Source organism: Podarcis bocagei (genome assembly GCF_964188305.1).
Source record: "Podarcis bocagei genome assembly, chromosome: 10".
Lineage (NCBI taxonomy): Eukaryota > Metazoa > Chordata > Lepidosauria > Squamata > Lacertidae > Podarcis > Podarcis bocagei.
In genome coordinates, this window is record NC_138135.1 from 72,077,806 (window position 1) to 72,092,436 (window position 14,631).

Sequence of the window (14,631 nt, forward strand, 5' to 3'; positions counted from 1 at the left end):
GTCTGTTGGCTGGTTCAATACATTGATTGGTTTGAACAAGAACAATGAATAATTGGTTTAACTGAGTCTTCTACTGTTTGTAAGCCATTGAGGCTGATGGGAAGGTGGCGGTCAGCATTGTGGAGGCTGCAGGTTCTCAACAGGCTTAATGCATTTACTGAATTAAAATGTAGAGGAGGGATTATGTAACCTCTTCAAGGGCCGTACACCTCTATAGATTTGCATTGTTTCAGCTTAATTATAGCAATTGTTTATACCAGGTATGAAACTTCTAGAATTTTATTTTAAAGCAGCTAAGCACTTGTTCTTTTAATTATTTTCTCACCAGACTAAATTCAACCACTTCATTCCCTCATGATATAAAGCCCAGGGTACGGCCTGCGGGTGAATGTTGATATTCATTTTAGAGTTGGCTCATCTCGTAATCTTCTTAAATGAGGGCTCGAAAGGGAGATGTGTTTTCTTCCTGAACTGACTCCCACACAAAGACATTCATTCATGCCAAATTCCATAACAGAAAATGGTCCTCCAAGTGCAGTGGCTAATCTACAGCTACTTGTGTGGTAGAGCAACAATGTGGGGTACAGAATCAAGAATGAAAATCAGCCCAGCATCTGGAGACCAAGGGATAAATTTAGTCTTTTGTCAACATCCCTTTGACATTTTGCCGAGCACTTGAACAGCCACAAGATTTGCCTGGCATGCCACTTACTGACAGTGGCTCATTGTCTAGGTCTTGGTAGAATGAGATTATGGCGGCATACCGACTGTTGTGGAAGAAGAGGTAGACAGTTGATAAGGCTGTAAAGCATGCAAAAATCCTTGGGTCAAAGTCGCAGGTGAATAAAAGGGTGAGGAGTGCAACAAGTAATGGAAGGTACAAGACAAAATGAGTAGGTATGTGAGCTGGTGTAGCCCAGTGACCTCCCACAATGGCACATAACTCAGACTTAGGAACTGAAGCATGCTATGGGAATGAAAGGCACCAAAGGTCTCAAACCTGGACTTCTGGCAGCCAGGCTCCTAAGTAGACCTGGCTCCTAAGTAGACCTGGCAGCACCACCAGGGGTGAGCTCCCTTTGCTCTGTCCCAGCTCCTGCCAACCTAGCAGTTTGAAAGCACGTCAGTACAAGTAGAAGCGGTTTAGTCAGGCTGGCCACATGACCACAAGCTGTCTGTGGACAAGCGCCGGCTCCCTCAGTCTGAAAGTGAAATGAGCGCTACAACCCCATAGTCACCTTTTACTGGACTTAACCATTGAGGGGTCCTTTACCTTTCCCCCCTTGCTAACTGGCTTAAAGGAGCTGTAGTTCCTTCATCTGACTAGCTCTCCCAGCGGCAACTAAGTAGTTTGTTTGCTACTGCAAGATCATAGTGTATGTCTGTACAGTGGTACCTCGGGTTAAGTACTTAATTCGTTCCGGAGGTCCGTTCTTAACCTGAAACTGTTCTTAACCTGAAGCACCACTTTAACTAATGGGGCCTCCTGCTGCCGCTGCACCTCCGGAGCACAATTTCTGTTCTTATCCTGAAGCAAAGTTCTTAACCTGAAGCACTATTTCTGGGTTAGCGGAGTCTGTAACCTGAAGCGTATGTAACCTGAGGTACCACTGTACTTTTGCTCTAGCGTGTCTATGCCACTTGTAGGGAAAAGAGTAAAGCAGTGAAGCCTTAAGAAATCTGCATTCCAGTTTAGGATACCAAGTTTCCTAAACTTGGTAGAAGCAGGTGCCATGATTGAATTTGTTGTTGTTGTTATTGTTGTTATTATAAATGCTGTATTATAAACAGATTTTAAAACAATAACTTGCCTTGCAATATTACATTGCAACAGCATTTCTTTTGTAGCTAATTTTTCTTGCAGCTATTTGATCAGGTCCCCCAAACTAGGACTAAGGACTTAAAGTGGCTCCCCCAAATGGCTCTCCTCACAAGCTATGGATCTTTTCCAAGGCTCTACCCTACAAAAACGTTCTGACAATCCGGGACATAATTATCATGCGACACTCATATCTTCGCTATGGGAAAGGTGAAAACCTTACAGCTGTAGGCCAACTGAGTGAAGATTTCAGGCCAGGGAGCTCATACCGTCAGTTCTGGAAGATAACATGAAAATGTGTAATATTGTGTAATATAATGATAGATGATAGAGAGATAGAGAGATATAGAGAGAGAGAGAGAGAGAGAGAGAGAGAGAGAGAGAGAGAGAGATGAGAGAGAGAGTATGAGAAAAAAGCTCCTAGCTCCATTAATCAGTGAACAACCTCATTCCACAGCAAGTACAGTTTTAACAGGAGGGAGGTCAGCAGTGCAATGTGGAAGACAATTTGGTCTGGGTCACTTTAAATAGCCTGGACTCACACCACCCACTATGCCAGAGGCAGAAGATGGGGCCATGCCCTGAATGGTAGTGAGCTAGAATCTGTAGCAATTATAAGTCAGCCTACAGACTGTTTTCATTCTAAATAGTCACTATTCACATGGAAAAGGCTCATCAAACATTTATAATTTGGTTCAGATTTTTCACATTGGTATTTAGCAGGAAGAGCCTGCTTTTTAATTTAACCATTTATCCATTTTACAAAACAGTTAACATTCAGCCCTTTGTGACATGGGAGGAGAAGGTGAAACCAAAGGTACCAGTACGGGCCACATGATCTCCTGTACGGGCCACATGATCTCCTGCAATGATTTTGCAAAGTTTTTTGCAGATAAAATCGCTCAGATTCGGGAAGAAGTAGACTCCACCGTGGGAGGAGGGCCGGGGCGGGAGAGTGCTAGTGTCCTGTCTAGTCAAGTTGCATGGGATCAATTCCAACCTGTTACCTCCGAGGATGTGGACAGGCTGCTTGGACGAGTGAAGCCAACCACCTGTCTCCTGGATCCTTGCCCATCCTGGCTTATAAAAGCTAGCCGGGAAGGACTGGGCGATGGGCTTCGTGGGGTGGTGAATGCTTCCCTCCGTGAGGGAGCCTTCCCAGACCCGCTGAAAGAGGCGGTTATTAAACCGCTTCTTAAAAAACCATCTTTAGATGCGGCCACAATGGCCAATTATCGCCCAGTCTCAAATCTTCCATTCTTGGGCAAAGTGATTGAGCGAGTGGTTGCTGAACAACTCCAGGCACGCCTGGAAGAAGCGGACCATTTGGATCCCTTCCAGTCGGGATTCAGGCCTCATCATGGGACTGAAACTGCCTTGGTCGCACTGGTTGATTATCTCCGGCGGGCTAGGGACAAAGGTGAGAGCTGTTTCCTAGTTCTGCTGGATCTCTCAGCAGCGTTTGATACCATCGACCATAACATCCTTCTGGACCGTCTTGAGGGGCTGGGAGCTGGGGGCACTGTCATACAGTGGTTCCGCTCCTTCCTCCTGGGCCGTGTTCAGAAAGTGGTGGTGGGGGATGAGTGTTCAGACCCTTGGGCTCTCACTTGTGGGGTGCCTCAGGGTTCTGTCCTCTCCCCCATGCTTTTCAACATTTACATGCAGCCACTGGGAGAGATCATCAGGAGGTTTGGGCTGGGTGTTCATCAGTATGCGGATGATACCCAGCTCTACCTCTCTTTTAAATCAGAACCAGTGAAGGCGGTGAAGGTCCTGTGTGAGTGCCTGGAGGCGGTTGGAGGATGGATGGCGGCTAACAGATTGAGGTTGAATCCTGACAAGACAGAAGTACTGTTTTTGGGGGACAGGAGGCGGGCAGGTGTGGAGGATTCCCTGGTCCTGAATGGGGTAACTGTGCCCCTGAAGGACCAGGTGCGCAGCCTGGGAGTCATTTTGGACTCACAGCTGTCCATGGTCAAATCTGTATCCAGGGCAGCTGTTTACCAGCTCCATCTGGTACGTAGGCTGAGACCCTATCTGCCTGCAGACTGTCTCGCCAGAGTGGTGCATGCTCTGGTTATCTCCCGCTTGGACTATTGCAATGCGCTCTACGTGGGGCTACCTTTGAAGGTGACCCGGAAACTACAACTAATCCAGAATGCGGCAGCTAGACTGGTGACTGGGAGCGGCCGCCGAGACCATATAACACCGGTTTTGAAAGACCTACACTGGCTCCCAGTATGTTTCCGAGCACAATTCAAAGTGTTGGTGCTGACCTTTAAAGCCCTAAACGGCCTCAGCCCAGTATATCTGAAGGAGCGTCTCCTCCCCCATCGTTCTGCCCGGACACTGAGGTCCAGCTCCGAGGGCCTTCTGGCGGTTCCCTCACTGCGAGAGGCCAAGTTACAGGGAACCAGGCAGAGGGCCTTCTCGGTAGTGGCACCCGCCCTGTGGAACGCCCTCCCATCAGATGTCAAAGCGATAAACAACTACCTGACATTCAGAAGACATCTGAAGGCAGCCCTGTTCAGGGAAGTTTTTAATATGTGACATTTTAGTGTATTTTTCATCTTTGTTGGAAGCCGCCCAGAGTGGCTGGGGAAACCCAGCCAGATGGGCGGGGTACAAATAATAAATTATTATTATTATTATTATTATTATTATTATTATTATTATTATTATTATTATTGTGTGACAGTTTTTGTTGTTGAAAACCTGACCTAGTATTTCTACAGATGGCATTAAAACTTGGGCATTTTGACAAATCTGATTTTTATTCCCTTTGTTGTTTTTTACAAATGTATAAGATATGCAAAGTGCTTGGATGATAATAATTGTTTATCATTGAATTCATATACTGTCTCAGTTGAAAACAAAATCCCAAACACAACCCTAGAGTTTTGAGGATTGGTACCTATTTGGAAAAAATACATGGAATTAATTGTTAATGTGCTAGGAGAGCATGAAACAAACATGTTTTAAGGTCTCTATAAAATGACTAAAATGACCCATAAAGACTTAGTGCTGCAGCACATAATTTAATAGCATGATGTGACTTGTCCAAGGACTAAAAGTCCCATCAGTTTGAGCTATAGCGCTGAGATGGTTGCTTCAACCCAGCTAACAGCTGCTCTGCACATTTCCTGTTTCGTTCCTTAAGTATCCAAGTAAATGAGAGTAAATAAGAAGACGAAATTACAGCTTTAATTCCCTGAAAGCTCATTCATTCACACCAACTACCTGGCATTAGTAACAGAAGCCATTATCGTAATTAAAACTAGTTACTGAACTAACCAAATAAGTAGAAGCAGCCAGCTAACATACATGCATTGATGACATTAGATAGAGTGGGGTTGTACCATATTCTATTTTCGTTTCACTATTCAAACAATATGCAATAGAATGTCTGTAATTTTGCACAGGCATGCTCTTATTTGTCTGATTTCTGTCTGAAGACTTGTTTCTCTTGAAGAGAAGTACAAAGCCAGCTCTTTTCCTTGTTCAGTCCATCGAATCACTTGCAGTGGTTCTTGGGTGATTCTCCAGAGGTTCAGACCACCACAGCCCATGGTAACAAACATAAAATTGCTCTTTTCACAGATGACATCCTGCTTATCTGAGTAAAACACCATTTGATACTGTGAACTGCTGGTAGTATATCTGCCTTTCATAAACATGGCATTGTCAATGGCTAGTCCCTCAGGCACCTACCAATAGAGTCTAATTAAGTGCCTCTGCTTGTTGTCCCAAAGGCATTCAAACACCTGGAAGTATAAAACTCATATAGTTCAGCTAAGTATCTACTACATATGCAGCCTCTTTTGAGGAGCTCCCTAAGTGGCCATCATTTAATTTTGTACTTGCCTGAATAATCAGTGTAATAGAAATGGATGTATTTCCTGGTTGTTGTCTGGTGTTGTTTAACAGTGCATTTAAGTTGTGCTACTTGAACAGAGTAAGAAACAACTAGATTGGCTGAATGGCAATTTTTCATCAGTGAAGCAGAACCCAAGGCAAACTTAGTAAGTTTCCAGGATAGAATAGCTGTCACCATGAAACTTTAGGCACATCTCTGGGGCCTTTTGCTCTTGTCAAGCCAAGATCTGACCTGGATATGGAGCAAAGATTCAGTTTATCAAATCAGGGGATTAAGTGAGTGTGACAGCACAAATCGTAGCCTGAACTGTGAGAGGGAGGGGAAGAAAGCAAACCAGCTCACCCACCTCTCCTTCTTTGGTCTCCACCATTGCCACCAAGTAGATATTTTTATTCACTGGTTGCCTCCACTAAACAGCCGTTTAACCTTTGGAATTTATATACTGAACCAGCCAACTCTCTGTAACAGTAGTGTGGTAAGGCAATTAGGCATGGGGTGAATAACAAGGACTCCATGTTAAACCAAAACAAATTTTGCCTTGACTAAAAGTATTTGTATGGCAGCAGTTTAAACACATTCCCCATGATGGTTAACATTTGCATGAAACCACTGAGTGGGGTCATCTGGAGTTTTGGAGTTTGTTGTCAGCAGCATGCTGATGACACTCAGATCAATTTCTCCTTTGCATCTGCAGGTGAGGCAGTGGAAGTGCTAAACCATCATCTTGCCTCAGTAATGAACTGGATAAGAGCCAACAAACTGAAGCTCAATCCAGATAAGACTGAGGGAACTGTTAGTGGGTGGCTCCCTAGACCAAATAGATGGAAACTTGCCTGTTTTCCCTCTGAAGGAGCAGGTACATAGCTTGATAGTATTCCTGGATCCATTGCCCTTACTTGATGCTGAAGTGGCCTCGGTGGTGTGGAATGCCTTCTGTCAGCTTCGGCTGATGACATAATTGGAGGATTGCACAGGTATTCATGAGAACACACAAACTGCCATTCTCATTCCCCCCCAGAGCTGCCCTTGAACAATATTCAAGAGCAGCAGAATGTAACTACTTCTACTTAGAGATCCAACTTCATGCATTTATTCTGAATATTTTCTTAGGACAGGTACCTTTCTACTATTTAACATAAACCAGTTTAAATAGGAACACCACTGAAATAAGATAAATCGTCATGGTTTAGAGTAGTACCCTCCGGCACCCATCAGCTCCAGCCAACATGGCCATTGGTCAGGAATGATGGGAGTTGTAGTCCAGCAGCATCTGAAGGGCACCACAATGGATAATAACTCTGTGTTAGACTATGGAATTCCTGTGCACTAGAAATGTAGAAAACGGCACATATGACAGCCAGTAAAAATGATTGTTCCAACAGGTGGGTAAAAAATGGCATATAAATTATTTTCTTACTTCATTTGCTTTTTAATACTGTAAAGAGGAAAACAGTTGTGTCATTAAAAATAAACCAGTGGCAGTTGCTAGTCAGTTTATTTTCAAAAGCTTAATTGGAAGTGCAATGTATCCTTGTTTGTGCAACATTAATTAATCACAGCCCTTTTGCCTCTGTAGTCATACAAAGATGTTGGAGCATATTGTACATGTTTGTAAGAGTTTGAAAGTTTATTTTTAACATCATTAGCAATTTAAAAAAAAATGGTGAAGTACAGGAGAGAAATAAGAAGGTGTTATCACAGATTCTGGTTTCTTTCCTGAAGCATATTTTTAGATCTACAAATAATTGAACTAATTAAGTGGAACATGTTTAACTTCTTTACTTGTACCACCATTTTCACAACCACACTAGCCGAACTTTTCCAAGCTGCCCCATGATTTCCAAAACAGGCAACTTTTTGAACTGTACATATGAGGTAACTGACATGTCACAAACAACAAAACATCCCTTGCAGCACCATTTACATTGCAGCTGTGACAATATGAGGAACTGCTGAAGCTAACAATTACATTGACGTGAAGAGCACAGTGTGAGGAATGTTTTCCATTAAAAGAGACCATTCCACCTTTGCCTTCAGCACCTATGGAAGTTCAGTGCATATAGCACTTTCACTTTTAAGAACTTCTTGAAAAGAAAACTGAAAAGAAGAAGTAGTCCTTCTGATTAATTTATTTCCCCGTGCCTTTGACTTCTCAGTTGTAATTTGAAATTAAAATCTGAACTCAGTACCTAACCCAGTAGCAGTACCTTAATCACTCTACAAACATGATCTTGCTGCAGAGGTCGGGAGGAGACCCTGTTTGCTCACTTTTCCTAATCATGGCCTCTTCCTCTAGACCTGCATAACCTGCAGCCAACCTAGCCAGTTGAGTCCCACCACATGGGAGCAAGTCACAGTTTGTGGCTGTTCCTAGTAGGCTGTCCTTGTCTTGCTGAGTCAGAGTCACAAATTGTGTAGGCCCATCTCACTATGCATTCCCACAAACGAAAAATGATGGGAATGCATCTTTGGAGCTAGGTTAACTGCTAATGAAAACTTAATTTTTTAATGGAGGGAAATATTCATGCCTGGTAGTGCATTGCTAAGCATGTGTGATCCCAGACCTTATGGGACCCTCAGCTTGCTACTGCCAAAAGCCCCCACAGCACACAGGACAATGGCCATGACAGAAAAGTATTTTTCCTTCTATTGCCATCACAGTAGTGGCGCCACCACATTTATCGCCGTCTCTGCCAGCCCTTTGAATGGCATTTTAGCAGTGGGCATGTGAAAGTGCCATTTTTGAGTGGGAGCCAAGCTTCATGGAAGAGTCATCAGCAAGAGTCACTGTGGTTGTTATTTACCAAAATGCAGTGCCCCAGCCTATGGCTCTTTTAATAGGATTACCCACCCTATAGATCTATTTCTTCAGTACACTTTGTTACGAACCTCAACCCGTATACTCAGTGGCTAAGTTTATCCTCGCATAGAACAGGGTGAAGCAACTTGTTTCAGATAGCATCACAAACATGAGCGGAAGGGGAAATAAGTGAAGGTAGAAAATAGTGTCTGAATACTTTTCAGCAATACTTTTCAAAACCCTAATCAGCAAAGGCACCATTTGGATTTGGCTTTAGGCAGAAAAATGTCTTGGGCTGGTACTGAATGGCAAAGCCATGAGGAATATATGCCCAGAGTATAACCCTAGAATGTGTTTAAGGATGACTTGTGTCCCCAGTGCACTGGTAGGAACAGAGGTCTGACGGTTTGCTGGGAAGAAAAGGCAAGACATGGGAATCTGTTTCAGCAGTGCACGCTGCATAAAGGATCTGCATCTCACTGCTGCTGTTTAAGATTTGCTTTTACTTAAATTTTGAGCAAAATGTTCAGATTGTACATCATTTTTATAGCTCGTAAGACAACCTTAAATTTCAAAGGTAGAATCCATATCCAACACAGTTAATTCATTGCACCTAAGCCACAGTACTTCTGCAATAAGGAGCTTGGTTTCCTCTTGAAAAATCTCTTTATGTATATAGCAGCCTTTGAGTGTTTACCTTGGAAAGTGTGGCACATGGCATTTCGCTTTTGCTTTAACATTACTCGTGTGTGCGTTTTGAGTAGGGGGTGTTTAGTAATTTATTATGGCTCCCCTTGGGAAATCTACTGCAGATTATGCTGCACTGCTGTGATTTATCAATTCCACATTATTTCTGACTCAGAGAGCAGACATTATTATGCGTTTTCCTTCAGCAACAGATCACAGCAAATTTAATCATCAATCAAAGAATTTTAAAATATAGAAAATTGATAATGGTGGCGAGTACTCAGTCAGAAGTGAATGTATCAGAGGGATAATTGATTGCTTGACTGTGTTATAACACTTTTAATTTTATTGCTCCTCACAGGGTCAGGTTCATGTCGCTTTAGTTACTCAGATCCAAATATTATCGTGTCGTACTCCAAGAACAATTCTGCAGATTGGATTCAGCTGGAGAAAATTAGGTTTGTTACAAATATTTAGCATTCTTCACTTTCTTGCATTGCTTTAAAATGTGTGATATACTAAAAAAAAAACTAAAATAAATAGGAAGTTGGTATTTTTTCAGTTTTTCAGTTTTGCATATTTTTAAATGGTGTTTGTCCAATAGTGCTTTAGGAAAAGGCCTGCATAGCTCTGGGGTTTAAGTTACAGGATGGAGGCAAATTCATCAATATTTCTATTCTTCTATGAAACAAGCTAATTGTACAGTTTACTGGTAGTATGCAGTGCTTTTTCTTGTGATGGTACACACCAGTACAGAGTACTGACATCTTTTGTGTGTTTGTGTGCTGGCACTAGCAACATTTTTATCAAGAGATGCATACGGGCTCCTCATTTTTTACCAAAAGAAAGCACTATTAATGTGACCCATGAACTAGACTTTGATCAAGGGTAAGGGGACTTCAGAAGGATAGAACCTTCACATGCACATAGCTGACCCCATGTGCATAAACAGGCAATTATTCTGTGAAACATTCTGACTGCAGTAAAGATTCATTGTACAGTTTAGTAGTGTGGCGCCATGAACTAAACTTCAGTCAATGGAAAGGGAGCCCCCGTACCTTGCATATATGTTGTCTACACTTAGGCATCCTAGATTTCTGCACAGAGCTGCTGGTTTTGCAGTAATTCTCCTGCTTTCTTACTTGTGATTTGAGTGATAGGCATTTCCGGAACTTTATCTGAGGACTAGGCTAGAGATCCAGGAAGACTGCTGTGATTTGTGACAAAGCTCATACATAGGCTTGGCTATGAACACACCCTTATTCAAGGCAGTGCACCTTACACAAATAATATTTCCTTACTGTATAAGACTATCACGAGGTTTTATTCTCTCTGATGATTTCTTCCATCAGATTCCCATAGAAAATTAATTTTTTATATATTGAAGATTAATTATGTTGCAAACTTCACTAGTTCTTTCTCCTCAATTTGAAGCCATGCAGTTGGAGATCCAAAATAATTGAATGGCAAAAATGGAAATTGAAACCTCTGCTGCCATGTTTACCAAGCTCTATGTTCTATCAAAGGACAGGGAAGATGTATGGGTTTGGCATTGTCTTTTCACGGCTGTTTTATTACATTCTGAAAGTACTGGCGGTTTACATTTTAGCACCGCTTTTAATCTCAGCAAGGGCAGTAATTTTCAGCATGGCAGCTAGCTGCTTCAAATAGGACAGAAGACATAAAGCAATATATAGTTTCAATGGCCTGTCTTGTGATAAAGTTGCATCAACACTTCTTAAAATTACATGTTTTTAAAAGAAAATAGCTTTGGCTACAGCAGCACGAAGAGTTATAAAATGTTTGCTTTCCCTGTAACACATGCTTTTATTTAATCTAAAAATCCTGTGAAGCAAATATTGTATTATGGTAAATATTTTATGCGTTTCAAGAGTGTAACAGGAAAAATAGATATATATATATATTTCTTTTTACTCTTCTTTAGGCACAAAATCTTTGAATGCATCCATTAGCACAATCCATTAGTAGATGTCTCGTTGAAATGAATGACACTTACTGTCCCACCAATGAGACAGTTATTCTCCTGTAGAACTCTAATTCATTTCAAAGGAAGATGTACAAGAAGTTGGATAGTGTTTATGGGCACAGTACAGTTCAAAAGAAATAGTTGTGCTTTTGCACATTTTCAGTGCATTTCCATGGGACTTGTGCACGCTTGACCCATTGTTTCATGTCAATAAGCTAAATACTGGATTATCATCTTAAACAAGTGTAATGTCAGTACATGGTATAATTTGAGGAAATGCACTTTAATATTACTGACTTGTTGATGAGATGCAACACACTGTAAATGATTGAATTGTTTGATTATAAAGTATAAATAGTTTTAATATATATGTGTGTATCTCAATATCCTACAGAGCTCCTTCCAACGTCAGCACAATCATTCATATTCTATACCTTCCACAAGAAGCCAAAGGAGAAAATATTCAGTTTCAGTGGAAACAAGAATACGTTCATGCTGGCGATGTCTATGAGGCCTGCTGGGCATTGGACAATATTCTGATAATAAATGCAGCCCACAGACAAATTGTTTTGGAAGATAATCTCGATCCTGTGGACACAGGCAACTGGCTGTTTTTCCCTGGAGCCACTATTAAGGTTTGCTAAATTTTGGTTTTAATTTGCTAATGTTTCAGTACATACAATGTTGGATCCCCAGTGCAGCCGGCTGACTAACACACTCATTTTTTGAATGAGATACAAGAGAAGGGATATATATATATATAATATATCCCTCTAATTATTCCATATTGTCAGATAATTTCCCTGCCCCCATAACAATGCCAAATCTCTTGATATTTTATGTACTGGAGCTGTCATGTCAAAGGTCATCCAGCAGAAAATGTCTTGATGGTATCTGTTTAGCAAAACAGTGCTGAAATGAATACCGGTCTTATTCCTTTGTGTTTTGTAGCCATCCTCCCACACCGCATAAGAATAAGGCTGTTAATTACAGTTTTTTCCATTGCATAACCATTTGGTTTTCATCACTCTTCCTGGGATTTTACTTATTTATTTCCTTGCTTATTTACTTACCTACTAACTCCATTTAACATTTCATGCTTTCAGTAGTGGAGTGCAAACAAGGTAGCTAACAAAATAAATTAAAATAGAAATTCTAAAGCATTGTAAGGTAAATCACATTTACAAAGATTAAAACATAGCAAACAACAGCCTTATTTGGGAAGGGGGGCATACCAAGTAGTATCCAGCAACAGAGAGAATTAGCATCCAAAAACATATTTGAAACTACCAGGGTTTAAAACTACTAGTTGGAAGACTAGGTGATGGAGGGCCAGGGCAAGGCAGGTAGAGTATGTGTTCCATAACTGCATCACTCCAACTGGAAACATCCTGTCAGGGAACTGACATCAGAGCAGAGGGGGGAGGCGAGGCTTCCAGATTCTGCAGGAGAGGGAACGAGTAAGGGTAGAGAGAGAACGTCATCTGGGGAAGGAAGTCCAGGTGACACCAGGAAGAAGGGAGAGGGAGAGAGCATCTCGGAGGTGAGGCTCCGAGACTCTTCCAGTGAAGTCAGTGAGGAGGGTGGAGGACCACCATTAGGCACGCCCACTCTGCGCAGAAGGCTGCCGCGCAGAGAGGCGAGGCGAAGGTTGTCCGTTAAGGAATTCTTATGCTGGAGGAAATTTAGGAGACGCCCACTCACGGATTCTTCTAGTGACTGAGCAGCAGCACCCAAGCTGCTCAGTCAGGGAAAGACACAACCGCCCCTAAGCAGTTTGGAACAGCTAGAGGTTTACACACAAGCAACCCCAATTCCCGTGACACATCCTGTCTCTTGATTTCACCCACCTTGCTTCTGCAAGAGGGGGGACACAGAGCAGGGTCTCAGATGTTGGCTGGAGCACACAAGTAGTTTCAGGGGTGCCAACGGGATTCCCTGGGCCCAGTACACTGTATATGGATTGGACCCTCTGCACCCTTCACCCACGCAATCAACAGACAAGAACTGGTCCCCTCTCTGCACTCAGTTCTCACCTGTGATTTCTAGAAGTTCTCAGCATCAAACAGCACCCCCACCCTGGGAATGGCTTCAACTAGATGGCCAAACCAGGCGAGGGTAGCCAATGGTTCTCATACCCTTGGTGAGCTAGGGACTTCCCCTGCATGTGAAGACAGGCTCCAGCGGATTGAGTGGTCCCACTTCAAACCTTGGCTTGTTCTGGTGACCGTAGTTGCAAGGAGCTTGTTCATAGCTTAGCTTATTATTTTATTTTATTTATTATTCATTATATAAAATGTATATACTGCTTGATTATAAGGGGGGACGGACCTCAAAACAGTTTGCAAAGATTATGATATGACCAATTCCAGCTGTAGCCTTTCATGTTGCGATATATACTTAGTTGTGCATTCAAAACAACAATAACCAGGTCTTATCAAGGTTAATAACTGATATTGGTAATATTCTTGGCATATTTAGAGCAAATAGATATGGCCTGTAGTAAAGTGCAGCTAGTGAAGTGTAGTAAAGTGTGGTAGTAAATATGGAACTTTTTGGGGTGGGAGATACTTCCCAAGCATAGTATATTGCTGTGAGACGAATTTAAAGCAGTGCAATATTTCGTTGGAAATATTTAGCATATGAAATTTTGAAAGCCAGATATAATATTTTTATTGTATTGAACGTATTTCAGTTAAACAAAATAAAAGGAAAAAATCAAAAAGGAAACAAAGAGTGCATTAAAAATGCAAAATAAAAGAAGAAGAAGAAGAAAGCCAATTATGCTAACCTTGCTTGTTTCTGTTTGGTTTAATGCTTTCATAATATCTTTTATTTTTAAAAACCTTTTATTTCACTTTATAATGGCTATTAGGCACGATGATTATGTTCTCCCTCTGCTATCAGAGGCAAAATGCCTCTGGATGACAGTGGCTGGGAATCTCAAGTGGGAAGAGTGGTGTCATAGTTATGCCCTGCTTGGGGCCTTCCTATGGGCGACTGCTTGGCCACTGTGAGACCTGGATGGAGAACTAGGTGGGCCATTGACCCACTCCAGTAGACTCTCCTTCTGCCCCTATTTTACATCCCTTCATTTTCTTTCCATCTCTGGTGAGGCCTATGCAACCATACTGAGATCCCATAGCAGAATATAAATGTAAAGCATGCAGAGCTTAGCTTAGCTTAGTTGAATTGCTCTTGTTTAGCAGTTGCATGCAACTTATGGGTGAAGCTTAACAGCAAAAGTGGGTGAATTAGAGATTAGATATGTACTAAAAGTACCATAAAATGCTTGTCAAAACTCATTTTTCAAAAAACAACAGAATAAAAAGGATACATATGCCAGATAGGATAGTGGATTAGTTTACTAACCTTTCATCTCCCTAAGCCCGCATGCGGTTTTAGAGGATAAATTGTGTTTGTCAATCTAATCCCCATCTGACATTTGGCCACATTAC

At 41.9% G+C, this 14,631-nt stretch overlaps 1 protein-coding gene across 3 annotated transcripts in view; it reads left to right on the plus strand.

Moving 5' to 3' along the window:
* RELN (reelin) overlaps positions 1–14,631 on the plus strand; it is a 296,593-nt gene that overhangs the window by 139,168 nt on the left and 142,794 nt on the right. For all 3 annotated transcript variants that reach the window (XM_081211340.1, XM_081211341.1, XM_081211342.1), the window contains 2 exons: positions 9,548–9,644; positions 11,568–11,808. In XM_081211340.1, the coding sequence (XP_081067466.1) occupies positions 9,548–9,644; positions 11,568–11,808 (338 nt within the window). The remainder of the gene's footprint in view (positions 1–9,547; positions 9,645–11,567; positions 11,809–14,631) is intronic.